We start from the raw sequence: 26567 nt of genomic DNA, 5'->3' as shown, positions 1-26567 counted from the left end.
GGGGTAGTGGCAGCTGGATGTGAGTGTGCTTCAGGATCCTGACAAGAGTCCGCCCCCTTACCATCATTTTCTCTGCCTCCCCCTTATATCATCGGCACAAGTTCGTATGTATGTGTCCCTGTATGGCATCAGTGGCACCTATGTTCCTGAGATGTGAACTCTAACCTCAGTTGGAGGTTCTCTTCCTTCCTCGCTGGTCTTGAGCACTCACCATTGGACATGCTTCTCCTTCAGAGAGTGTGACTCAGTTTATCACAAAGCTATGAGACAATGGAAAGTGGTCAAACTTTTATGAAAGGCAAAGGCAGTACTACAAAACAATTTCATTTCTTCTGACTCAATAACTCACTTGTAGAGCTTTTATCCTAGGAATATATTTCAGTAGGAAGAAAACTTTGTTTAAGTGATCATGATAGGGGCTCCTGGGTGGCTTAGTCGGTTAAGGGTCCGACTCTTGGTTTCTGCTCAGGTCGTGATCTCATGATTTGTGGGATTGAGCCCCAAGTTGGGCTTTGTGCTGACAGCGTGGGACCTGCTTCAGATTCTCTCTCTCCCTTACTCTCTGCCCCTTCCCCATGCTTTCTTTTTCTCTCTCAAAAATAAATTAATAGACTTAATAAAAAGTGATCATGATAGCATTATTGACAGTGGTTAAACCTCAGGGAGCAACAGAAATGTCTGACACTAGCAAAATTGTAGGTAAATGATAATGAATTCAGTTGGCAGTGTATTATATAGTCATAAAATGATCTTATGATTAAATAGCAATGTGGAAGATTACATATGAAAACTTGGAGAAGTAGGATACAAAATTATATCTACCATATATTTGTGATTATATAACTATAAATATGGACAAGTCTGGAAAGGAACATAGTAAAAGGAACATTAATTATGTGTTCGTATCATGCAGTCATCTTTCTGTTTTCCTTTTATGACCCAATCTTCTCCATATTTGAGATAGGCACGGATTACCTGTATGTCCCAAGTTTCATGTTAAATTCTTTGGGAAGTTCCTGCTCATTCCTGACATGGGTTTCATGTATTGGCCCCTTTTGGTTGTGCCGTCTCCTATTTTCACCCTTTTGCCACTATTAGATACTTTACCATTGTATCATGCAAGGTCTTATCAGAGTTTCCTGTGCCATATTTTAGTTAATCCTGTTCCCCCCTCAGCCTCTGAGTTTCACACTGTAGATTTAGTGATAGCTTGTCAGAGTGGTAGCTTGATGAGAAGCGGAATGAGCACATGTGGCTAGATTCAGCTACAGAGCAATCCCTACAAAGTAGGCTATGGTGTGACTAGGCTCCAGTAGGTTCTGTATTGGAAGAACTGTGTTACCCCTTATTAAGACAGGTCTTAAGAACAGAGATGTGTATAGGGGACTCATACCCGGACTTAGAGCAAAAGATGAAATCTTAGTCATACCCCAAGACAATCTCAGTTGCTGATCATTGAAACAATTCTTGAGCATCTGTTTTGTGCCAGTCACTATATCATTGGTATTAGGGGAATCAGTCAGCAAGAACTAAAAGCCAAACTATTTTGAAGAGCTGGTGAACTAAGGATCTTTCAGTTCATTTTGTCTAGGGACCAGATGAGGAGTTAGATGACTCCAATTCTGGGAGTAGAGTATAAGATAGGAGGAAACCAGGGTGGATTTTATATTACTCATTGCTGATCCTGATCCTGGACATGTTGGGTTCCTGTCCTGTCTTCCCTTAAGCCTTTACCTCGGCCTCTGGGTCTGCCCTTATTTTTCTCATCTTATTTGTAATCAGTTCTCTCTGACTTTGAACACTTCCTCTTCCTTGTAAGGCCCTGTGATCTACCACATCTTGTTATCTTTGGATAATTCTCCTTCCTCTAGTGTAGAGAATGGGTGATATGTGCAATTTCTCTTTCTTCTGTCAGATGGTGAAACTGGGACTGAGGAGGTGTTGATTCCAAAGTATCATTCCTGAAAAGTCAGAATCTCACACTTTGAAGAGAACTCCACAGAGGTGTTGCCAGGGAAGTCAAAATTTAGAAAGCTCCTCTGAAAGGAAAGAGAAGACTCAAGAGGCCAATGTGATGCTTCAGGCAAGAGAAAATGAGGAGAAAGACCAGAAACTTCAGACATAAGACAGTTAAAGACAATAAAACACTTACAGAAGTGAGTGGGCAAGAATCTGAAAAAGATGGTAGTCAGTGCTCGGATACTGCAACAAACATGAAAATTCATGCTGGAAAGAGACAGTATGTATGTACTGAGTGTGGGAAAGCCTTTAGTCAGAGTGCAAACCTTACAGTACATGAGAGAATCCACACAGGGGAGAAACCCTATAAGTGTAAAGAGTGTGGAAAAGCCTTCAGTCATAGCTCCAACCTTGTGGTTCATCGGAGAATCCACACTGGACTGAAGCCCTACACATGCAGTGAATGTGGGAAATCTTTCAGTGGTAAGTCACACCTCATTCGGCACCAGGGAATCCATAGTGGGGAGAAAACTTATGAATGTAAGGAGTGTGGGAAAGCCTTTAGTCGGAGTTCAGGTCTTATTTCACATCACAGAGTTCATACTGGGGAGAAGCCCTACACTTGTATCGAGTGTGGGAAAGCCTTTAGCCGTAGTTCAAACCTTACTCAACATCAGAGAATGCACAAAGGAAAAAAAGTTTACAAGTGTAAGGAGTGTGGGAAAATATGTGTCTCTAATACAAAGATTATGGACCATCAAAGAATTCACACAGGAGAGAAGCCTTACGAATGTGATGAATGTGGAAAAGCTTTCATTTTAAGGAAGACCCTTACTGAACATCAGAGACTTCACCGTAGAGAGAAACCTTACAAGTGTAATGAATGTGGGAAAGCTTTTACTTCTAATCGAAACCTTATTGATCATCAGAGAGTTCACACTGGTGAGAAACCCTATGAATGTAATGAATGTGGAAAAACCTTCAGACAGACTTCTCAAGTTATTCTACATTTGAGAACCCACACTAAGGAGAAACCCTATAAATGTTGTGAATGTGGGAAAGCCTACCGTTATAGCTCACAGCTTATTCAACACCAGAGAAAACATAACGAGGAGAAGGAAACCTCATAAATGACATGTATTGTGGATAGTAGGCCTAACTGCTACTTTTTGGAAAAACCGGCTTTCATTATTATCAACCTTAATTCAATTTCTGAGACTCCATACAGGGGAAGTTACCAGAAGTACACAAAGATTAACAAAGGGATATTCATGCCAGCATCATATATAACTGAAGGAAGAGAACTAGATTTTCAGTAACACTGGGTTTAAATGAATAATGGTCTATCCACATGATGGTTTTGCAGCCATTATAAACATTTTTAAAGAATATTTAATGCCATGGGGGAAATTATTTGTATAAAATGGAAGATAAAGAAAAAACAAGTTTGATCCAAATTAAAAAAAAAAAAAATTTACGTATAGGAGAAAAATGAGAATGAAATAATACCAAACCAAAATGTTAACAGTGATTACCATTGGGTGATAGAATTATAGGCGAATTCTATTTTCTTCCATATACTTTTCTATGCTTCTTAAAGACTTTTGTACAATGAGAATACTACTTTTATATTCAGGAAAGTACAGTATTTTTTTAATTGCAATGAGTGTACATGCTCATTTTCACTCAGCAGTGTTATGAAGGTGTGTAGAACATAGACCCTAAACTCATGGGATTCCACCTTAATACTGGCACTTAGTAGCAGTGGAACCATGAGGAGGTCGTTTCCTTTTAGAGCCTATTTCCTGTTTATTAAGTCATAAACACTAGTTATTGATCTTTTGCAGTTTTAGAATAAGCTGACTTTACAGGCTGTCAACATGATGTATAATCCACTTAATCACTGTTAGGTTAAAAGAACAGCAAAAATTCACTATATTCTCTCCCACAGTTGTTGAAGGATCTGCAGATAATAGAGGCTTCATTTTTTCAACATGTCTACAAAACCAGAAAAAAATGTCCTCTTATGAAACTGAAATTGCAAATTGCAGGTTCCTAACCTGTAAAGATGCAGTCAGCATAATCTAAAACTAGGGAAAGACACTGCCTTCTCACGTTATGTACAATTTAGTAGTTAAAAGCACGGACTTTGGAATGAGAGACATGTTCTGATCCCAGATTTGCCACATACTAGCTTGTCAATTTTGGACAAGTCATTTAACTGCTCTGAGCCTTCAACTTATCTGTAAAAAGGGAATAACTACCTATCTCACAGAGTTGTGATGATTTAATGAGATAATGCACGTATTGTGTGACAAGGCTAGCACATACATAGTAAATGAAAATAGCTTAAGTATGGGACATTGGAGCAGTGTTTCTAAACACGTAGAGTGATTCAGGAAAACCCTTACGTAAGGTAGCATTTAGGATATTTTTGGGTGTAATGAACACAGTATCAAGTACTAGTAGCGAAAACCTTAAGAACATTGATTGTTTACTTATGGGGAAGGCTAGAGGTAAGCAGTTCCAAGTTTGGTTTGGCAACTGAGCAATTCACTAAACTTAAGTCTTAACTCCGTAATTTTCAGCACATTGGCTTTCATTTTTGGAGCTTCCTGTAGTAAGATGTTGGCTATAGCTACAAGCTCTTCTCTTCACACAACTCTGTTTCAAAGTCAGGAAGTGAGGAAAGGAACTGAGGTTTTCTGATCTGTTTGCTTTCTTCCTTTTATCACCGAGAAAAACCTTTCTCAAAAGAAGGGCGGGATGCTATGCAGTCAGTACTACAGGCACTTGCTAGCTTCCTCTGCCTTTCTTTATGTCTGGTCCTTTGAGAAGGCCTTAACCCATTTTCAACCAATATATAAACCTTTAAGTCCTTAGCTCAAAATCCATCTGGGAATACTTAGAATCTGCTCATTCTTAAATGTGGTCCTCCTCTTGCTTTGTATGCAGTGAATCCCTAAGCCTAATGCCACTTGTCTTATGCACATAGTGAAGTATTGTTATCCCATAACATTTGTACAAGAAAATTGAGCCTCAGTGAGGTTAGGTGACTGCTAGTTAGTGATTGGAATGAGGATTTGAACTCAGATCTGAGTGTTAAGTCCACGCTTTCTTCATTATACCAAAGTACCTCTGCCTGCCATGGTGGTTCTGTACATGAGTGGGAGGCCAGTTGGGATTCTCCTGAGTGAAAGGTAATTGTATCTGGGTAGTTATTTGCCCATGGTTTCATGAGGAAGATGCTATCTATCTCCTCTGAGTTTGATTTATGGTTTATCTCTGCACCTTGTAATTTAGTTTAATGATTATATATTTCTGCCTTTCTATTACTGGAGAAAAAGAAGCAAAAGGTTGTGAAGGGTATAGTTGTGTGAAAATGGATTGTTTGGTTTTGTCCTATTTTGATAGGATAGTGGCTTATGTGCAATTATGTGATGTAATTGTCCCTCTTTGCACAGTTATTCAAAGCAAGGTTTGGAGGCTCTGGAATGAATTTGCTGCATTCCAGGGATAGAACTGTTGTATCACCATTGGGTAGGCACTTCCCTGAGAGTCTGGGCGGACACAAGAGTAGGGTAACCTACATGGAGCAGTGAGTTACACTACTATAGCAGTAAGGGTCCTTCCATCATTTTTCCCTTGTCACATGTCCTTTTAATATTAAAGAAGGTGTTTGTAATTAGTATACTTTGCCTTTTGTCACGTCAGCCATCCTCACCTGCTGATTACCTATGTGGAAACTCCCCATGACTAATGTCTATTGGCTGTCGAAACTAAGAAAACAGGCAGTTGGCTTCTTGTGTGCCTGTCAGAGGTTATTTTTTGAGCACTAATTATTACTGAGCAGAGTTGTTGATGCTTTTTATATGTTACTGAGCAGGTAACCTCTGACCAAAAACATTTTCCTATTACTGTGTCATAGTGCCTGATATTCTTTCGTCCAATAGGCTTTCTTTTTCATCTTAAAAGACTTTTGTGATCTTCAAGAGTAAATGCCTTCTGGAAGGATACTGTGTCATCTCAAACCCAGCAATCTGAATACAGATCTTCACATTTCTTGTCCCAGGCAAGCTACAAGAATAGACCCTCACCCATTTTCTAGGCTGATACTTGTCTTAGGCTGCAGGAGTACATGTTGATAAGCGGTCCCCATACCCTTTCAGATAAATATTCTGCAATATAATCTGAACTGATAATCCACCTTCCTCCAGGGACTTTTTCAAGACTGTCAGCTGTTTATTTCAGTCAGAGTTTAATTATGAAGTTCTTACCACACTTTCAGGCCTTTTCATGATACACTCTAGATTCAGGGTCTGTTTGTGTTTTTTCCAGCTTCCGGTACTAATGGAAACCTAGTTGTTGCTTAATAGCAGTGCTTCCTCTGCATCCCCTCAATTGTTAGTTTTTGTCTCCCTCAATCCATTTACCTGTCTTTACTGCATTTCTTCTCTATTCTCCATAAAAAAAAAAAACCCAGCTGTTTTGAAATATACATCATTAGACTACTGTGTATTACCCATCCCTGTTTTCATTACCTACTGGCTTCCTGTGCACTCATACTTACTCATGTGTTTAGTATCCAGAATATTCCTGAGGAATATGAAGAGGTGATATTTTTAGCCACAGACATCCCAGTTGCATAGAATTGCTCTTGTGTGGAATAGAAATATATGTGTCTCCTTTTAGTTGAGGAAGTATGGAAATAAAGTTTCATTTTATATAGCCTTGATTAAAGGGAAATGTGAAAGATAAAGAATTCTGCATACAGAGGAGAGAATCTCCCTAGGATAGAGATATTTTTTATTGATGGTGTATACTATATCAGGGCTTACTTGGAACAGAGAAGAAAATCAAAACCCAAAACGGCTTTAAATAACTGAACAATTCTGTTGCATTTAAATCTCATAACACCAAATTTCATGTTTGCTCTATATTCTCAGTGATAAACTTCCTTTTTAAAAAATTTTTCCACTTAATATAAACAATTCCATTTAATATAAATAAAATAGTATGCTCATATTATTAGATTGTTTTTAGAAACTAGACTGTCTTTAATCACCTCTGATGTTAGAAAACTTTTTGCAGGACATACTTATAATTCCTCCAATAAATCTGTTGTTATTTACTTGTTTTAAATATCACTGATTTTTTTTTTTTCGTGTTGTTTCCTTTGTTCAGAGTGGGAAGAAAACAGTTCAGTTTGCTTTTCTAAGCATCTGTTTTTGGAATGAAGTGATTTGACTTGTGTCTGATTTAAACACAACATGAAGCTTATTATTTTCATACTCATATTACAGAAATGAGAGCTCTCTAGCCAATATAAAGTGTCCTTTCTCTGGCCTCATCTGTGTTTCAAATCTGTACTATTATGTAGACCTCACATGGGTGTATAAAACCAGCTATGTTCCTTGAAGTCCATTTCCGCTCCAGAAAATAGGCTCATGAGGGGGTAAAAAGGTGATGGCAGACTCCTTTCTGGACAACACAGATGCAGGACCTGACTAGTTCCCACTCCTACTGACCGTGTAAATGCACATGGCACAATTTGACCACAGGGATTGTGGACATGCAAAAGGTGTAACCAGTCTCTGAAACTAAGGCCAGTGAACTCCAAATCCGGGAGTTAACATGAGTTAACAGCACACATACAGATCAGTGTCCCAGGCCCACCAAATCTGGAGCAGAGTCCAGGAATCTATAGGAAATAACACTTTCACAGTGGGAATTGAAAAACATTTTTCATTAGGAACCTTGACTCTTTACATGACTACTTTTATAATGATTGTCCATTTTTCCTTCAGAAGAACCTATAAATTACACAATGGTTGAGACATATACCAATGTTTGTATGATCATGACAAATTAGCAACCAGTTTACTGAGTATGAAATACAATGCTGTCACATTTGCAGTGTTTGTTTTACCACAGAATTGAGCAGAGATTCATGTCTTTAAAAAGTATAAAGTATAATAGAACAGTATGACAAACCAGATAATCATAAAGCCCTTTGGCTACAAAACAAAACCTAGAAATTCTGGGTAAAATTTAAACATCCTTTTAAAGGGCTTTCAAGAAGGTGAGATAAATCCACAGAACCTAAAATGAAGAGGGAGTGGAAGCCAGAAAAATAAGTGGGTGATGATACCTTGGGTGCTGTGAGGCAGTTTGGTGACATCAAGGAATGTAGATTTTTATCTGGTTTAAGGGTGCAATTTGAATCTGTGGGGTTGTAAGAGGTGGAGAATTGGCACAGATTTCCATAGGAAGCCCAGATGTTTATAAGTGTACACCCTCAGTGAGAGCATGCATTAGAAGTCATGCAGGAGTAGAGGGGTGCCTGGGTGGCTCAGTGGGTTAAGTGTCCAACTTTAGCTCAGGTCATAGTGTCGGGGTTCACGAGTTTGAGCCCCACATCAGGCTCTGTGCTGACAGCTCAAGAGCCTGGAACCTGCTTCAGATTCTGTGTCTCCCTCTCTGTCTGCGCCTACCCTTCTCATGCTCTCTCTCTCTCTCTCTCTCTCTCAAAAATAAACATGAAAAAAAATCAACCAGGAGCAGAGAAAAACATAAGTTGTGAGACTCGTCATGGGCTTTAAGTGGAAAATAAAAGTCTCCCTAGGGGCCCCTGGGTGGCTCAGTCGGTTAAGTGTCTGACTTAGGCTCAGGTCATAATCTCACAGTTTGTGGGTTCGAGCCCTGCATCAGGCTCTGTGCTGACAGCTCGGAGCTGGCTTCAGATTCTGTGTCTCCCTCTCTCTTTGCCCCTCTCCAGCTCACATTCAATCTCTCTCTCTCAAAAATAAATAAACATCAAACAAACAAAAAAGTCATGAGTCTGTCCTCATGGTAATTTAGGGTTCAAATTTGGGAAACACCAAACCAAGAAAGTAATATAAAATTAGATATGTGCTTTTCCAAGTATTCATGGAACAGTTATTTAAAAAGTAACAAATTTTTAAAAAATGAGTTATGTGATTGTTACAGGTTGAGCCTTTTAGAAAGTATACATAGACAAAGAATAACATGCAGCAAATTTGTTGGAGAGTGTTATTGGAATTAACACCCAATAGAGAAGGAGAAGAGAGAGGGGAAAGTAGCGAGAGGGGAGAAAACCAGATTAGTAGTAGGAGAAGTCATCTATGTTGCAGATGCAGTTACCTGTGTTGCCTTATTACCTTCAGACTTAGACTGGGCTGGCCTTTCAGAATGGTCCAGACCTAAGGTGAGAGGTCTGGGCCCTTGTATCCCTTCATCAACAAATCACTGAGTACAAGCTCCATCACACCATCCTAATGGGAACCATGATCTTCAGTGAGGTATATTTCTTTAGCTGAGGATAGTTGCTGAAGAGAACTGACAGTTGAGGACTTTTAGCCTGCCCCTCTAGTGAGCTGGAGGGCAAGGGGACAATCCAGGGAAATACAGACAGTTCAACAAAATGTCTTCTACTCTGGTCATAATGCAATTAGAATAGAAATTAACAAAACCATGTACACTTGGGACTTAAACACAGCGTTTCTAAATAATTCATGAGTTAAAGAAGAAAACTTAATGAAAATGAGAAAATACCTAGACAAGAATAAAACTAAAGGAGAGACTCTCTCTTCTGGCCATATTGGAGTTATAGGGACCAGAATTGCATTCTCACCTGACACAAAAACCCCAGATAAAATATATGAAACAATAATTTTTTAAAAGTTTATTTATTTTGACAGAGAGCCAGCATGAGCAGGGGAGAGGCAGGCAGAGAGAGAGAGAGAGAGAGAGAGAGAGAGAGAATCCAAAGCAGGTTCCATGCTGTCAGTGAGGAGCCTAATGTGGGTCTAAATCCCATGAGATCATGACCTGAGCTGAAATCAAGAGTCAGATGCTTAGCTGACTGAGCCACCCAGGCACCCAATGAGACAATGATTTTTAAGACATTGACCTCAGCAACAAAAAACAATGATCCCTGGTAGATGGAAACAAGTGAGGTGAGTCCTTATGTGCCCCAGTTTATTGCCTTAAGAAAGTCCACAGGCAGTGACATAGGGAGAGAGAACCAGGTGAAGTCTGGTGAAATTGTTGAGTTGAAGAGAGCTGAGAATCCAAGGAGACTAAGGCAGGTAGGGTTCACAAGATAGTACTGGAGGAGAGAGAACTACACAGAATTTTGGGGATCTGTGAATGGTCCCTGCAGGATATTCAGCAAAGTACTGAATGAAGAAACATCTAAGGTTGGGGGGGGGGCATTCCATAGGATTTATGTGAACACTTCTAGGCACAAAAACAAGACCAGGAATAGTGTCTTCCCACAAACCAGACTGAAAAAAAGCAATTCCTTTGTGCATTGGATAAAGTACTCGAAGGGGCTTACCTCAGCAGTAGAAAATAAGCCATAGAATAAATCTGAAGAAAACTACTCCAAGGTACATCATAAATTGCTTAAAACCAGTCAAGAAGAGAAAAATTATAAAAACAGCCAGAGGAAAAAAACACATGTGCACAGGAAGAAGATAGGGATTACAACAGATTTCTCATTGTATTCCATGCAAACATGAGGACAATTGAGTAACATCTTTAAAGCACTGAAAGAAAAACTTGCCATCCTGGAATTCTACACCAGTCAATATATTATTCAAACACAAACCAAAACACATCTTCAGACGTTAAAAAGCTGAAAGAACTCATTAGTAGCAGACCTGCACAAGAAATGTTAAAGTAAGTCCTTCAAGAATAAGAAAAATGACATCAGATGGAAATATGGATTTTTCAACCTTTGTATTACATTTTCTTAAACTTTATTTAAGTAATCTCTACACCAAACATGGGGCTCAAACAATCCCAAGATGAAGAGCTGCACACTTCCAACTGAGCCAGCCAGGTGCTTCTCTCTTATTGACATTTTGGACTGGAAAAGTCACTTTTAGGTTGTCCTGTGCATTATAGGACATTTAGCAGCATCCATGGCTTCTAGATGCCAGTTGTTTCAAGCATCCATGGCTTCTAGATGCCCTCAGTTGTTTCAAAAATATCTGTATGTGTAGACAGTGCCCCCAGGGGAGAACCCCTACTAAACAAGTTGAGAACCACTGTTATACAGAAAGTGGTATAATATCACTTGAAGGTAGACTCATAAAGATACATACTATAAATCCCAAAGCAATCATTAAAATGACAAAACAAAGTTATAGTTAATAACAAGTTAAAGTTGCATAGAATCATATGCCCACAAATTAGTATATACAAAATTGGTGAAATCTGAATAAGCTCTGTGGATTGTAACATACAATTTGTGTGGTTGTGATGTTGTGCTCTGGTTATGCAAGATGTGACCACTGGGGGAAACTGGGTGAAAGGTACACAGGAACTCACTGTTTTGTTTTGTTTTTTTTAACTTCCTGTTATCCCCCTCCCCCCAAAAAAGTTCAACAAAGAAAAGAACTAAATAAGACTGATTGCAATTTAATTCCATCCTATATATGTTATGAGCATATATAATTCTACATTGAAAAAAAGCTATTTGGGAAGGTGGAGTGGCATGGAAGTTTTTTTGTTTGTTTTGGTTTTTGCCTCTCTCATCCCTGAAATGCAGCTAGGTAAACACCAAACCATCTTTCACACCTAGAAAACTGATCTGAGGATTAACACAGTAATCTGCACAACTTGAGCCACAGAACTCAGCAGGTACACAGTATGGAGAGGTGAACTGGGGGAGAGAGAGGCTGTGGAGGGCAGGGAACTATTTTTGCTTGCAGAGAGGAGGGAGATGGGAGAGTACAGGAAAAGCACCCCCTTGAAAGCAGCTGGAGAAAAAGAGAGAGTGGAAACACCTGCAAGGGACTGAAAGGGAGAAAAGAGAAAGGAGAGGGTTTAAATACCATTAATGACTCTATGAACAGGGGAGTGCAGAGTCTGAGACCCCGCAGCTTGATACCTGGCGGAGCTCCAGTGGGAAGGGCAAATCCCTAGGAGCAGAGTGAGATCCGAGGGGTCCTTGGACCACACAGAGAGAGGCAGCTCCCCTGCTGGGAGGACATTTGGTAGAGACTGTGCAGCCTCCCCACAGGCAAAAGTCTCAGCAGACCCCAGAGTATAGCCATGTTCACTGATGTTGGAACCAGGATGTTGAGGGTGAAGCCTGGTGCCAGATGTGTATTGTGATTTACCATAGTCCATGAAATGCTGCTGCTACATGATTGCGTGAACTTTTTCAGGGGTGGGTTGGTACCCAGCTGCAGTCTCTAGGTATCTGCAAAGGTGCAGTCATGCAAACCTTCCTGGGAGCAGGTCACCACCCGGCCTCAACCAGAGGGTCTGAGTGGGTCAAAGATGCAGGCCCCTCAGAAGTGAGGGGTTTGGAAAGACAGCCCCATCTGAGATAAAACTCAGGAGGGAGGTGCTGCCTGGCAGGCTGACGGCTTGGTCATGGACAGCACAGAAGCAGGCAGTGGACGGAAGCCGGAGACAAAGGAGGGGTGCTTGATTGCCAGTTGGGGAGAGCATGGAGTTCTGACACTAGAGACTGGGTAGCTGGGTGATTCCATTTTCATCCCTTACATGCATGCGCATACATGCCAACAAATGCCACAACGATCCACCCCAGTAACTACGCAGTGCCATCTAATGGAGAACGGAGACATTACACCAAGTCCCATCCAGCAGGGCCAACCATGCTCTAGAGGAACACCAGAAATTTCTCTGCCTGCTTAGTTTATAGGCTATAACGTGCTTCATAGTTTGACTTCTAGGGGAAACTGGATATAATTTAAAGAGGAACACCAGAAATTTCTCTGCCTGCTTAGTTTACAGACTATAAAGTGCTTCATAGTTTGACTTCTAGGGGAAACTGGATGTAATTTCAATCGTATTTCATTCTGTTTACTGGTCTACCTATTCAAGTTTTTTCTTTTTCTTTTCTTATCTTATTCTTGAATACAGAAAGAAAAAAACTTTTTATTTTCCGTTTTTATAAAAAAGATTTTTCTTTAATTTTCTCTACTGTATTTTTTACTTTTTTGTAATTTTTTAAAATTCTATTTTACTTTCATCACTTATTTTTATTCTATTTTATTGTATTCATTTTTAAATTTTTTCAAACAATTTCACTTCCCTCCTTTTATTCTTTTTTTCTATTCCCTTTTTTTCTGTATTCTACCAAACTTCTTTCAACAACCAGACCAAAAAACACCTAGGATCTAGCACCCTTTATTTGATTTTTTGTGTTGTTTATAATTTTTAATTTTTTAGTTATTTTTTTATTTTATTAATTCTTTTTCTTCCTTCAAAATGACAAAACTAAGGAATTCACCCCAAAAGAAAGAACAGGAAGAATGACAGCCAGGGACTTAATCAACACATACAGGCAAGATGTGTGAACCAGAATTTAGAATCATGATAATAAGAATACTAGCTGAGGTTGAAAAAAGCATAGAACCCCTTTCTGCAGAGATAAAAGAAGTAAAATCTAGTCAGGACAAAATTAAAAATGCTATAACTGAGATGTAATATCAAATGGCTGCCATGGCTGCAAGGATTGATGAAGCAGAGCAGCGAATCAGCAATATAGAAGAAAAAATTATGGATACTAATGAAGTAGAAAAAAAAGAAAGAAAGCAAGGCAAAGGAGGATGATATAAGAATTAGAGAACTCAGTGACTCATTAAAAAGGAATAACATTGGGGCGCCTGGGTGGCGTAGTCAGTTAAGCGCCGACTTCAGCCAGGTCACGATCTCGCAGTCCGTGAGTTCGAGCCCCGCATCAGGCTCTGGGCTGATGGCTCAGAGCCTGGAGCCTGTTTCTGATTCTGTGTCTCCCTCTCTCTCTGCCCCTCCCCCGTTCATGCTCTGTCTCTCTCTGTCCCAAAAATAAATAAACGTTGAAAAAAAAATTTTTTTAAAGGAATAACATCTGAATCATAGGGGTCCCAGAAGATGAAGAAAGAGAAAAAAGGGTAGAAGGTTTATGTGAGCAAATCATAGCAGAAAATTTTCCTACCTGGGGAAAGATACAGACATAAAAATCCAGGAAGCACAGAGAACTTCCATTAGATTCAACAAACACTGACCATCAACAAAGCATATCATAGTCAAATTCACAAAGTACACAGACAAGGAAAGAATTATGAAAGCAAAAAGGAAAAAGAGTCCATAACCTACAAGGAAAGACAGATTGGATTTGCATCATACCTATGCACAGAAACTTGGCAGACCAGAAAAGAGTGGCAGGATGTATTCAATCTGCTGAATCAGAAAAATATGCAACCAAGAATTCTTTATCCAGCAAGGCTGTCATTCAAAATAGAAGGAGAGATAAAATTTTCCCAGCAAACAAAACTGAAGGAGTTCATGACCACTAAACCAGCCCTACAAGAAATTTTAAGGGGGACTCTCTGAGGGGAGAAAAGATGAAAACCAAACCAAACCAAACCAAACCAAACAAAAAAGACCAAAACCAAACAAAAAATACCAAACAAAAAAGACCAAAAAGACCAAAAAAAAAAACAAAAAAACACTAGAAAGGACCAGAGACCACCAGAAACTCCAACTCTACAGGCAACCTAATAGCAATAAATTAGTATCTTTCAGTACTCACTCTAAATGTCAATGAACTAAATGCTCCAATCAAAAGACATAGGGCAGGGGCACCTGCGTGCCTCAGCCGGTTGGGTGTCTGACTTCTGCTCAGGTCATGATCTCGTGGTTTACCAGTTCAAGCTCTGCAGAATCATCTATCATGCTAATGGTGCCAAAAGAAAGCTGGAGCAGCCATATTCATATCAGGTGATCTAGATTTTATAACTAGATTGAGTAATTACTGGAAATAAACACTGTAACAAGAAATGAAGAAGGGCATTATATCATAATTAAGGGTTTCACCACCAAGAAGATCTAACAATTGTAAACATTTACACTCCAAACGTGGAATAACCCAAATATATAAATCAGTTAATCACAAAAATACAGAAATTCATTGATAATAATACCATAATCATAGGGGACTTCAACACCCCACTTACAACAATAGATAATTTAAACAGAAAATAAACAAGGAAACAATGGCTTTGAATGACACCCTGGACCAGATGGACTTAACAGATACATTCAAAACATTTCATCCTAAAGCAGCAGAATGCACATTCTTCTCACGTGCACATAGAAGAGTCTCCAGAATAGATCACATACTGGTAAACAAATCAGCCCTCAACAAGCCCAAAAAGATCAAGATCATACCGTGCATATTTTCAGACCACCATGCCATGAAACTTGAAATCAACCACAAGAAAAAATTTGGGAAGACAACAAATACCTGAAGACTAAAGAACATCCCACTAAAGAATGAATGGGGTAAAAAAAAAACAAAAAAACAAAAAAACAAAAAACAAACAAAAAAAAAAAACGGATGAGGGTAACGTAGAAGATAAAGAGGAAATTAAACAGTACATGAAAACCGAAGAAAATAATAATACTACAGCCCCAAACCTCTGGAAGGCAGCAAAGGTAGTCATAAAGGGAAAGTATATAGCAATCCCATAAAAGGGAAGTATATAGGCCTTCCTAGGAAGGAAGGAAGGTCTGAGATACGCAACCCAACCTTACACCTTAAAGAGCTAGAAAAAGAACAGCAAATAAAACCCAAAACCAGCAGAAGATGGGAAATGAAAGATTAGAGCATAAATCAATGCTATAGAACCCAAAACAAACCAAAACAAAGAAAAACAAAAACAAAACAAAAAAAGCAAAAAACAAAAACAGTAGAACAGATCAATGAAACCAGGAGCTAGTTCTTTGAAAGAATTAACAAGATTGATAAACTCCTAGCCAGTTTGATCAAAAAGAAAAAGTAAAGGACCCAAATAAAATCAAGAATGAAAGAGGAGAGATCACAACTAACACTGCTGAAATACAAACAATAATAATAGAATATTATGAGCAATTATACACCAATAAATTGGGCAATCTGGAAGAAATGGATGGATTCCTAGAAACATATAAACTACCAAAACTGACACAGGAAGAAATAGAAAATTTGAACAGACCCATAACCAGTAAACCAAATTAGTAATCCAAAATCTCCCAAAAAAACAAGTGTCCAGGGCCAGATCACTTTCTAGGGGAATTCTACCAAATATTTAAGGAAGAGTTAACATCTATTCTTTTGAAGCTGTTCCAAAAAATAGAAATGGAAGGAAAACTTCCAAACCCATTCCATGAAGCCAGCATTACCTTGATTCCAAAACCAAAGACCCCACTAAAAAGGAGAACTATAGACCAATTTTCCTGATGAACATGAATCCAAAAATCCTCAACAAGATACTAACCAACCGGATCCAACAATACATTGAAATAATTACTCACCATGACCAAGTGGGATTTATACCTGGGATGCAGGGCTGGTTCAACATCTGCAAAACAATCAATGTGATACATCACGTGAATAAAAGAAAGGACAAGAACCACATGATCCTCTCAATAGATGCAGAGAAAGCATTTGACAAAATACAGCATCCTTTCTTGATAAAAACCCTTAAGAAAGTAGGGATAGAAGGATCATACCTCGAGATAATAAAAGCCATATATGAAAGACCCAACCTAATATCATCCTCAATGGGGAAAAACTGGGAGCTTTCACCTTAAGGTCAGGAACACGACAGGGATGTCCACTCTCGCCATTGTTATTTAACATAGTATTGGAAGTCCTAGCCTCAGCAATCAGACAACACAAAGAAATAAAAGGCATCCAAATCAGTCAGGAGGAGGTCAAACTTCCACTCTTCGCAGATGACATGATACTCTATATGGAAAACCCAAAAGATTCCACCAAAAATCTGCTAGAGCTGATCCATGAATTCAACAGTTGCAGGATATAAAATCAATGCACAGAGGTCAGTTGCATTCCTATATATCAATAATGAAGTCACAGAGAAATCAAGGAATTGATCTCATTTACAATTGCACCCAAACCCATAAAATACCTAGGAATAAGCCTAACCAAAGAGGTGAAAAATCTATACACTGGAAACTATAGAAAGTGTATGAAAGAAATTGAAGAAGACACACAAAAATGGAAAAATATTCCAAAGTCATGAATTGGAAGAACAAATATTGTTAAAATGTCGATACTACCCAAAGCAATCTACATATTCAATGCAATCCCTATCAAAATAACACCAGCATTCTTCACAGAGCTAGAACTAACAATCCTGAAATTTGTATGGAACCAGAAAAGACCCCGAGAGCCAAAGCAATCCAGAAAAAGAAAACCAAAGCTGGAGACATCACAATCCCAGACTTCAAGATGTGTTACAAAGCTGTAATCATCAAGACAGTATGGTACTGGCACAAGAACAGACATTCAAATCAGTGGAACAGAATATAGAACCTAGAAATGGACGCAGAAAAGTATGGCCAACTAATCTTTGACAAAGCAGGGAAGAATATCCAATGGAATGAAAACAATCTCTTCAGCAAATCGTGCTGGGAAAACTGGACAGCGACATGCAGAAAAATGAACCTGGACCATTTTCTTACACCATACACAAAAATAAACTCAAAATGGATGAAAGACCTAAATGTAAGACAGGAAGCCATCAAAATCCTAGAGGAGAAAGCAGACAAAAACCACTTTGGCTTCAGCTGCAGCGACTTCTTACTGAACACATCTCCAGAGGCAAAGGAAACAAAAGCAAAAATGAACTATTGAGATCTCATCAAGATAAAAAGCTTCTGCACAGTGAAGGAAACAATCAGCAAAACTAAAAGGCAACCGATGGAATGGGAGAAGATATTTGCAAATGACATATCAGATAAAGGGTTAGTATACAAAATCTAGAAAGAACTTACCAAACTCAACACCCAAAAACCAAATTAACCCAGTGTAGAATTGGGCAAAAGACACGAATAGACACTTCTCCAAACAAAATATCCAGTAGGTGAACAGACACATGAAAAAATGCTCAACATCAGGGAAATACAAATTAAAACATCACTCATCATCAGGGAAATACAAATTAAAACCACAATGAGATACCACCTGATACAAGTCAGTATGGCTAAAATTAACAACTCAGGCAGCAACAGATGTTGGTGAGGATGCAGAGAAAGAGGATCTCTTTAAACTGCTGGTGGGAATGCAAACTGGTGCAGCCACTGGGAAACAGCATGGAGATTGCTCAAAAACTTAAAAATAAAACTAACCTATGACCCAGCAATTGCACAAGTATTTATTTATCCCAGGGATATAGATGTGCTGTTTCAAAGGGGCACATGCACCGCAATGTTTATAGCAGCACTATCAACAATAGCCAAAGTATGGAAAGAGCCCAAATGTCCATCAACAGATGAATGGTTAAAGAAGATGTGGTATATGTATATACAATGAAGTATTACTCGGGAATCAAAAAGAATGAAATCTTGCCATTTGCAACTACATGGATGGAACTAGAAGGTATTATGCTAAGTGAAATCAGTCTGTCATTGAAAGATAAATATCACATGACTTCACTCATATGAGGACTTTAAGATACAAAACAGATGAACATAAGGGAAGGGAAGCAAAAATAATATAAAATCAAGGAGGGGGACAAAGTATAAGAGACTCTTAAATACAGAGAGAACAGATGGGCAGATGGGCTAAATAGATAAGGGGCATTAAGGAAGACACTTATTGGGATGAGCACTGGGTGTTACACATAGGCGATAAATCACTGGAATCTACTCCTGAAATTATTATTGCACTGTATGCTAACTAACTTGGATGTAAATTAAAAAAATAAATGAATACATACATAGAATTAACCACAAAAAATGTTATTTGGTAATGGAAAGTTTTTGGTATCTATAGTGGTCATTTGGGGTGCCTGGGTGGCTCAGTCGGTTAAGCGTCCGACTTCGACTCAGGTCATGATCTGGAAGTCCGTGAGTTTGAGTCCCATATTGGGCTCTGTGTTGACAGCTTGGAGACTGGAGTCTGGTTTGGATCCTGTGTCTCCCTCTCTCTGCCCCTCCCCCACTCAAGCTCTGGCTCTCTCTCTCAAAAATAAGTAAACATTAAAAAATTATAAAATAAAGTGCTCATAAAGATTATTCCATGTAAATCCAAAACAAGTTAATGAAGTTAGTTTTTTCCATGCTATCATAATGAGTTAATAAAATGTATGGTTTATACACAAATAGGTCATTTCCTAATGAAAAGGGGTCAGTTCATCAAGAAGACATGATCTTAACCATTTATACACCTAAAAACAGTTTTAACATACATGAAGTGTAAACTGATCCAGCTGTAAGTAGAAATAGGCAAACCCACATGCATAGTTGATTTCAACACATCTCTCTCAATAGATGATTGAATAAGTAGAGAGAAAACAAAGATAAAGAAAATTTGAACGATACTACCAACCAAGTGACCAACGGACACTTAAAGAACACTCCAGCCAGCAACAACAGAACATACCACAATGGAATTAAAATTGAATCAATAATAGCAAGACCCCTGTAAATCCTCAAATATTGAAACTAAACACACTTTTAAATAAAAAATGAAATCTTTATTTCAAACATAATATAAAAAGTATATTAGAAAGTATTTTGAATTGACTCAGAAAATCAAAATTTATGGAGAGTTGTTAAAGCAGTATTTAGAGGGAAATTATAGCACTAAATGTGTATATTAGAAAGGAGGAGGGGTGCCTGGGTGGCTCAGTCGGTTAAGCATCCAACTTTGGCTCAGGTCATGATCTCTCGGTCCATGAGTTTGAGCCCCGCGTCGGGCTCTGTGCTGACAGTCACAGCCTGGAGCCTGTTTCAGATTCTGTATCTCCCTCTCTCCCTGACCCTCCCCCATTCATTCTCTGTCTCTCTCTGTCTCAAAAATAAATCAACGTTAAAAAAATTTTTTTAAAAAAGAGGAAAGTTTAAGAAACTAGAATCAGAAGAGCAAATGAGGGTCAAAATAGGAAGAAATGAAATAATATGGTCAAAGTGGAAAACTAGAAAACAAACAGGAAAAGTATAGAGAAAATCAATGAAACCCAAAGTGGTTATTTTAGTTTAGTTTAGTTCATTCATTTTGAGAGAGAGAGAGCGTGCAAAGAGGGGAGGGGCAGAGAGAGAGGAGAGAGCAGCAAAATCCTAAGCAGTTTCTGTGCACTGTCAGTGCAGAGCCCAATGCAGGGCTGGATCTCACAACCATGATATCATGACCTGAGCCAAAATCAAAAGTCAGATGCTTAACTAACTGAGCCACCCAGGTGGCCTCCAAAGTAGTTATTTCAGAAATATCAATAAAATTTATAAGACTTAGTAAAGATGAAAAGAAGACAGAAAGTACCTGTATCAGGATTGAATGAGATGATGTTAATTAGATGAGATTCCACATCAATTAAAGGGATAAACTGTTGTGATGGTTAACTTTATATTGAACTTGACTAGGCTAAGAGATACCATATAGTTGATAAGATATTATTTCTGGGTGTGTCTGTGAAGTTATTTCTAGAAGAGTTTAGCATTTGAATTGGTAAACTCTGGGAGTTTGTTTGATTGACTGGCTGAAACACAAACCAAAAGATAGCCCCCTGGGAGTGAATTGGAAATTCCCAATCTCCCTTTGTTTAATTTAGAGAAAGGATTTTTTTTTTTTAAATGTAGTCTCCAACTCCGCATGGAACCCAATGTGGGGCTGGAACTCACAACCCTGAGATCAAGACATGAGCTGATATCAAGAGTTGGATGCTTGGGGCACCTGGGTGGCTCAGTTGGTTAAGCGTCTGACTTCTGCTTGGGGTCATGATTTCACCACGTCGGGCTCTGGGCTGACAGCAAGAACCCTGTTTCAGATCCTCTGTCTCCCTCTCTGTGTGCCCCTCCACTGCGCGCTCTCTCTCTCTCTCTCATGTGCACGTGCACTCTTTCAAAAATAAACATAAAAAAAAAACCCAAACAACAAAACAAAACAAAAACGAGTTGGATACTTAACTGACTGAGGTGCCACTAGAGGAAAGGAATTTAAAGGCTTAGAGAGATTGCAATGTTCAGAGTGAATTTTTCATTTAAGATGTACTCACTGTAAGGGTTAAATTGTAGTGTAGGGCTAACCTGTAGCCTTGAGAAATAACAGCTTTGTTTTGACACTGTAGGCTAAGAGATAACAGCCTTGTTTTAAAAGTGGCCCCAGAGGCAGGGTCAAGGAGGTCAACTGGTTGCGGTGGAAGAACTGTTTCCACCCCCATCTGGGAACTATTTCTTTGTTCTGCTCCCAGGTGATGACAAGATGATGTGGTTGACTATAAAAACTCCGTACCCGGCTGTTAGGCTGTTCGAGGCCACACTCTGATCAAGAGCGTCAGCCCGATTGGTCGACCTTGCCTTTCGTTGCAATAAATTTTGCTGTGACTGTCACTGGTGCCGTAGCATTCTGTTTCAGGACTTGTGTGGATGCAACACTTACCCACCCTGGGAGGATCCATAAGACATACTTGCTGTCCTTCAGCTTCTTTAAAAGACATAAAATTACATAAGGGTATAATTATAATAATAATAGCACAAAAATGGGGGAAAGAAAAGAGAGATATGCGGGAACTACACAGTTTTGTATCTCACTGGAAGTTAGTATAAATCTGAATTAGATTCTCATCACTTAAGATATATATTAAGAACAACAACTAAGTAATAATGTAAAAAATACAGTGAAAAAAATCATTAAAGGAATTAACATATTATATTAGAATATTCACTTAATGCAAAAGAAAGAAGTAAAGGAGGACAAGGCATGAGATGTATGAAAAACAAAAGGTAAAATGGCAAACATAAATCAAACTACACCAATAATCACATTAAATGTGAATGGGTTAAGAAATCAAATAAAAAGCAGAGATGCTCAGACCGGATAAAGAAACAACATACAACTATATATTTCTATAGGAGACACACTTTAGTTTCAAAGATACAAATAGATCAAAAGTAAAAGGATAGGGGTGCCTGGGTGGCACAGTTGGTTAAGTGTCTGACTCTTGATTTCAGCCCAGGTCATGATCTCATGGTTGGTGGGATTGAGCCCTCAGTCAGGCTCCACACTAGTAGCACAGAGCCTGCTTGGGATTCTCTCTCTTCCTCTCTCTGTCTTCCCCTCCCCTGCTCACACTCTCTCTCTCAAAGTAAATAAATATTTTTTTAAAGTAAAAGGATAGAAAAAGATATATCATGCAAACAGCAACCATAACAAAGATGGAATGGTTATAATAATATCAGACAAAATAGATTTTGAAACAGGAAAAAAGTCATTAGCAATAAAGAGGTACATCTCATAATGATATGAAATGGGATGAGTTAATCCATCAGGAAGATGAAACGATTATATATGCATCTAATCAAACACCCCAGGGATGCCTGGGTGGCCAAGTTGGTTGAGCATCTGACTCTTGGTTTTGACTCAGTCTATAATCTCACAGTTGATGAGTTCAAGCCCTGCATTGGGCTCTGTGCTGACAGTGTGGGCCTACTTAGGATTCTCTCTCCCTCTCTCTCTGGCCCTCCCCTGCTTATGTGCTCGCTCTCTCTCTCTCTCTCTCTCTCTCTCTCTCTCTCTCAAAATAAATAAATAAACAAACAAACAAACTTAAAAAAAGACCCCCAAAATATATGAAGGAAAAAAACGACAGGAATGAAAGGAGAAATAGACATTTTAACAATAGTTGGAAACATCAATACCCTATTTTCAAGAATAGATAGGTAAATTAGGGTTGCCTGGGTGGCTCAGTTGGTTAAGTGTCCAACTCTTCGTTTTGGCTCAGGTCATGATCTCATGGTTCGTGAGTTCGAGCCCTGCATTCGGCTGACAGTGTGGAGCCTGCTTGGGATTCTCTTTTTCTCTCCCTCTATCTCTGCCCTACCCCTGCTCATGCTTTCTCTCTCTCTCTCAAAAATAAGTAAACATTAAAAATTAAAAAAAAATAGAAAAATCAGAGATTAACAAAGAAATAGAGGACTTGAACACTTTTAACCAAAGAGACCTAATGTACATCTCTAGGACACTGAACCTAAGAACAGCATAATATAAATTTCTCTCAAGTGCATATGGAATATTCTCCAGGATAGACCATATAGTAGATGATAAAACAAACCTCAGTACTTTTAAAAGGATTGAAAGAATGCAAAGCATGTTCTCTGACCATAATGTAATTACCTGTATAACTCTCTAAAAAAAGCTCAAGAATATTCATAGGAACAAAATATATCCAGACCCCAACAAAGTAAAAATCAAAATATCTGGCATACACTTACTATCAGGCATGCAAACAAACAGGAATTACAACCTGGATTTATAGATATACACGATCAGTCAATCAAAACTGACCCAGAACTGATATAGATATTAGAATTAACCAACAAGGATATTAAAACAATTATTATAACTATATATCACATAATCAAAAACTTAGAGGAAAGATTGAACTTTCAGACATGGAAGAAATAAAACCACCCAAATTGAACCTCTAAAATTATAATGTCTGAGATAAAATATACATTGGATGGAAAATTCTGCCTGACGGTTTTACCACACTCATTACACTCTTAAGGCTTCTCTCCAGTGTGGATTCTCTGATGCCCATTGAGGGATGAGCTCTGATTGACAGATCTGCCACATTTACCACATTGATAGAATTTCTGTTCCTTCAGAACTCCTTGATGTTCAGAAGGACATATTAGGATGTTCCTTATGTTCAGCATATCCATCTTTTTTGTGTGTTTTAAACATTCCTTGTTTATTACTCCCAAGAAATCACTTTCCAATTTACTCCTTCTCCATGTGAGGGTTGGCCTTTTAGTTCCTCTGAAGTATCTTTACAGGCCTATAGCTTCTGATCCCTCAGGAACCACCACATAGGATCCTCCTGATGTCCCATTCGATGATTCTGACCTTTTAGAAATTTCCTTCTTTGGAGTCAACTCTGAACTCTGCATCCCTGTTCTTATCGTCTGCCAAAATAAAGAAGAAAACTGATTTTACTAGTTTATTTTCCTGTGGTTGAAACAGAATCTCTAAGAAACCTATACCTCAAAACAAAAACAAAACAACAAAACCCTTCACATATGGGTAAGGAATGAGGTGACACATTGAAAACAGGAGGGGAAATTGGAAATAGCTCATTTTTTTTTCTTCAGGGACAGAAAAAAAATAGAGAAGAGGAAGTTGATAAATTCAGGAGAGTAGAAGAGATACCAGGACAGACAAATGGTGAACCATCATAGTCAAGTTAGAAGGGCAGTTGAAAAGCAGACAACTTTGTGGTATGATCTTACAGAAGTAAGATCCTTAGTAAAATGATTAACTCTAAGGTCCTTTCCAACCATCACATTGTTTGGTACCATGGCTCGTGGAGAAGATGTTGAGGAGACAAAGAGGTGGCAAGCACCTCAAATCAAATATGGGAGAAGACGGAATAATCATGATCATGATTGCTAAACATGAAAATGTTGATGACTTTCAATCAAGTTGTAACCAGGGCCACAAACTATCATGCCATTTTAGTATATGAGACGTTGAAGATGTCAGAGTTCCTGACTTTTAAGCCCACCTTTTCCATAGTTGACTACTGTCCTAGCCTAGTCAATCACAGAACCTGCCTTGCCAAAATCATCTTCCAGGAGGCTTCCCTGATCCAGTTTTGGTTGAGAGGGAAGCTGAGGTAACCATATTTTGTTCCAAGTGACGCTACTTAGTCCATAATGTTCTACAGGTGATTGGACCAGGGTCAGGCACTTGACCCATGTGAAGCTTATCTCTAGGTTAATTATCAACCTCTGCTATGACTTGGGTGGGGCAAACGCTCTGCCCAAACAGAGATGATATTTAATGGCTGATCCAACTGGAATACCTCTCTATGGAAATTTTCAATTGGAAACAGGACAAAAATAAGGCAGTTAAAAGCAGGAACTGAAGATGAAATGAAGTATGGAAAGAGCATTAGGAGCCACAGCAAATAAAGTATGAGAGAACAGAAACTAAAATGAAGAAGCTATAAGGGGGACAGATGATTCTTCTTCACAGCTGAGCAGCAGTGGAAAAAGTAGAGAGAAAACAGATATACAGGAAGCAACTGAGTTACATTCACAATGAAACACTAGGGTAAAGATTCATTTATTTTTGTTGTTGAGGCTCCCAGACTGTCATCCATCAAGGTACATTCTCCATGAGGACCTGTTTCTCATAGTCTCTTCTAGCTAGTTGGGCTTGGATCCCTTTCCATGTGGTAAGAAATTTAACCATAGACCCCTCTTTAACCAGGGATGCTTTCTTTTCCTCATTACTGTACCATTCAGGAGGATGAGATGTGTTAAAGCTTGCTAATCCATGTCCCTATAAAAGTCCTATCTAACCTAGAAGTTAAAGAATTAGCTCCTGGATCCTCTGGAACAAGATAATTAGTCTCCAGCCAGACTGATACATGGGTTTTCACAAAATTGGGCATTGATGAAGGCACATTTTTATTTGAATCTAAATTGTTGATTATAAGTTTAGGTTTCTCCAATAGCATAACTTGAGATAAGGACTTAGGGATAGGTAGATAACTGGGGGGGGGGGGGGGGGTGATCCCAAGAAGCAGAAGAGAGAAGCAGGGAGAATAAGACAGACAATAGAGGAAAAGCCAATAAAGTGTGAGATATTGAGTGGTTCCAGTCTGAGCAACTAAGGCTCAATCTCACTTGGGGCCCCCTAAGAACCCATGTGGGACATAGCTGAGAGTTTTTTTGTCAAAGCACAGGAAGCTTGGGTATTTATGCACCAATTCTTATTTGTCATTCTTCTGGGTTGCCCTTGGGGCTGTTATTCTCACCACTTCTTCCAGGCAGTACCTGAAACGGGCTGGAAGAGAAAGCCCTGAGGCAAAATAACCGGAGATGTCATGGTGCCCACTGGAGATGGAAGAATGTTAAGATGGATAGAACCATTCCTCAAGAGTTGCACAAAATTCACAGGTAGGCCAAAGTGATTATGGTATATAGAGAACAGATGGCATATACTGCAGGTCACAAGCAGAAGGTGCTTTTAATACCTGACTCAAATAATTTAGTATGTAGAAATAATCTCTTCATCTGTGTAGTAACTACTAACATTTTTTAGTACCCAAAAGTATCTGCACAATCCCTTGGACTGGGAAGCGCCCGAGTTACATTTTGTTCTGCTCCCCAGCCACTTTTTTTTTTTTTAATTTTTTTAATGTTTATTTATTTATTTTTTTAATTTTTTTAACGTTTTTATTTATTTTTGAGACAGAGAGAGACAGAGCATGAACGGGAGGGGCAGAGAGAGAGGGAGACACAGAATCGGAAGCAGGCTTCAGACTCCGAGCCATCAGCACAGAGCCCGATGCGGGGCTCGAACTCACGGACCATGAGATCGTGACCTGAGCTGAAGTCAGACGCTTAACGGACTGAGCCACCCAGGTGCCTCTTTAATGTTTATTTTTGAGAGGGAGAGTGCAAGCGGGAGAGGGGCACAGAGAGAGGGAGACACAGAATTCAAAGCCAGCTTCAGGCTCTGAGCTGTCAGCACAGAGCCCCACTCTGGCCTGGAACCCATGAACTCCGAGATCATTACCTGAGCCGAAGTCTGACGCTTAACCGAC

General features: G+C 39.0%; 1 protein-coding gene across 9 annotated transcripts in view; it reads left to right on the top strand.

Annotated features, from left to right (window-relative positions):
• The window catches only part of ZNF660 (zinc finger protein 660), a 32465-nt gene extending 25287 nt beyond the window's left edge, over positions 1-7178 (top strand). For 8 of the 9 annotated variants that reach the window (XM_047874994.1, XM_047874992.1, XM_047874997.1 and 5 more), the window contains one exon: positions 1916-7178. In XM_047874994.1, the coding sequence (XP_047730950.1) occupies positions 2094-3089 (996 nt within the window). In that variant the 5' untranslated portion in view covers positions 1916-2093 and the 3' untranslated portion in view covers positions 3090-7178. The remainder of the gene's footprint in view (positions 1-1915) is intronic. The other variant, XM_047875001.1, reaches the window with a different exon arrangement.
• Positions 7179-26567: the final 19389 nt, after the last annotated feature.

Source organism: Prionailurus viverrinus, chromosome C2 (assembly GCF_022837055.1).
Source record: "Prionailurus viverrinus isolate Anna chromosome C2, UM_Priviv_1.0, whole genome shotgun sequence".
In the NCBI taxonomy this organism is placed as follows: Eukaryota; Metazoa; Chordata; class Mammalia; order Carnivora; family Felidae; genus Prionailurus; species Prionailurus viverrinus.
The sequence above is the reverse complement of the archived record's forward strand: the minus strand, read 5'-3'. Positions and strand labels throughout refer to the sequence as shown.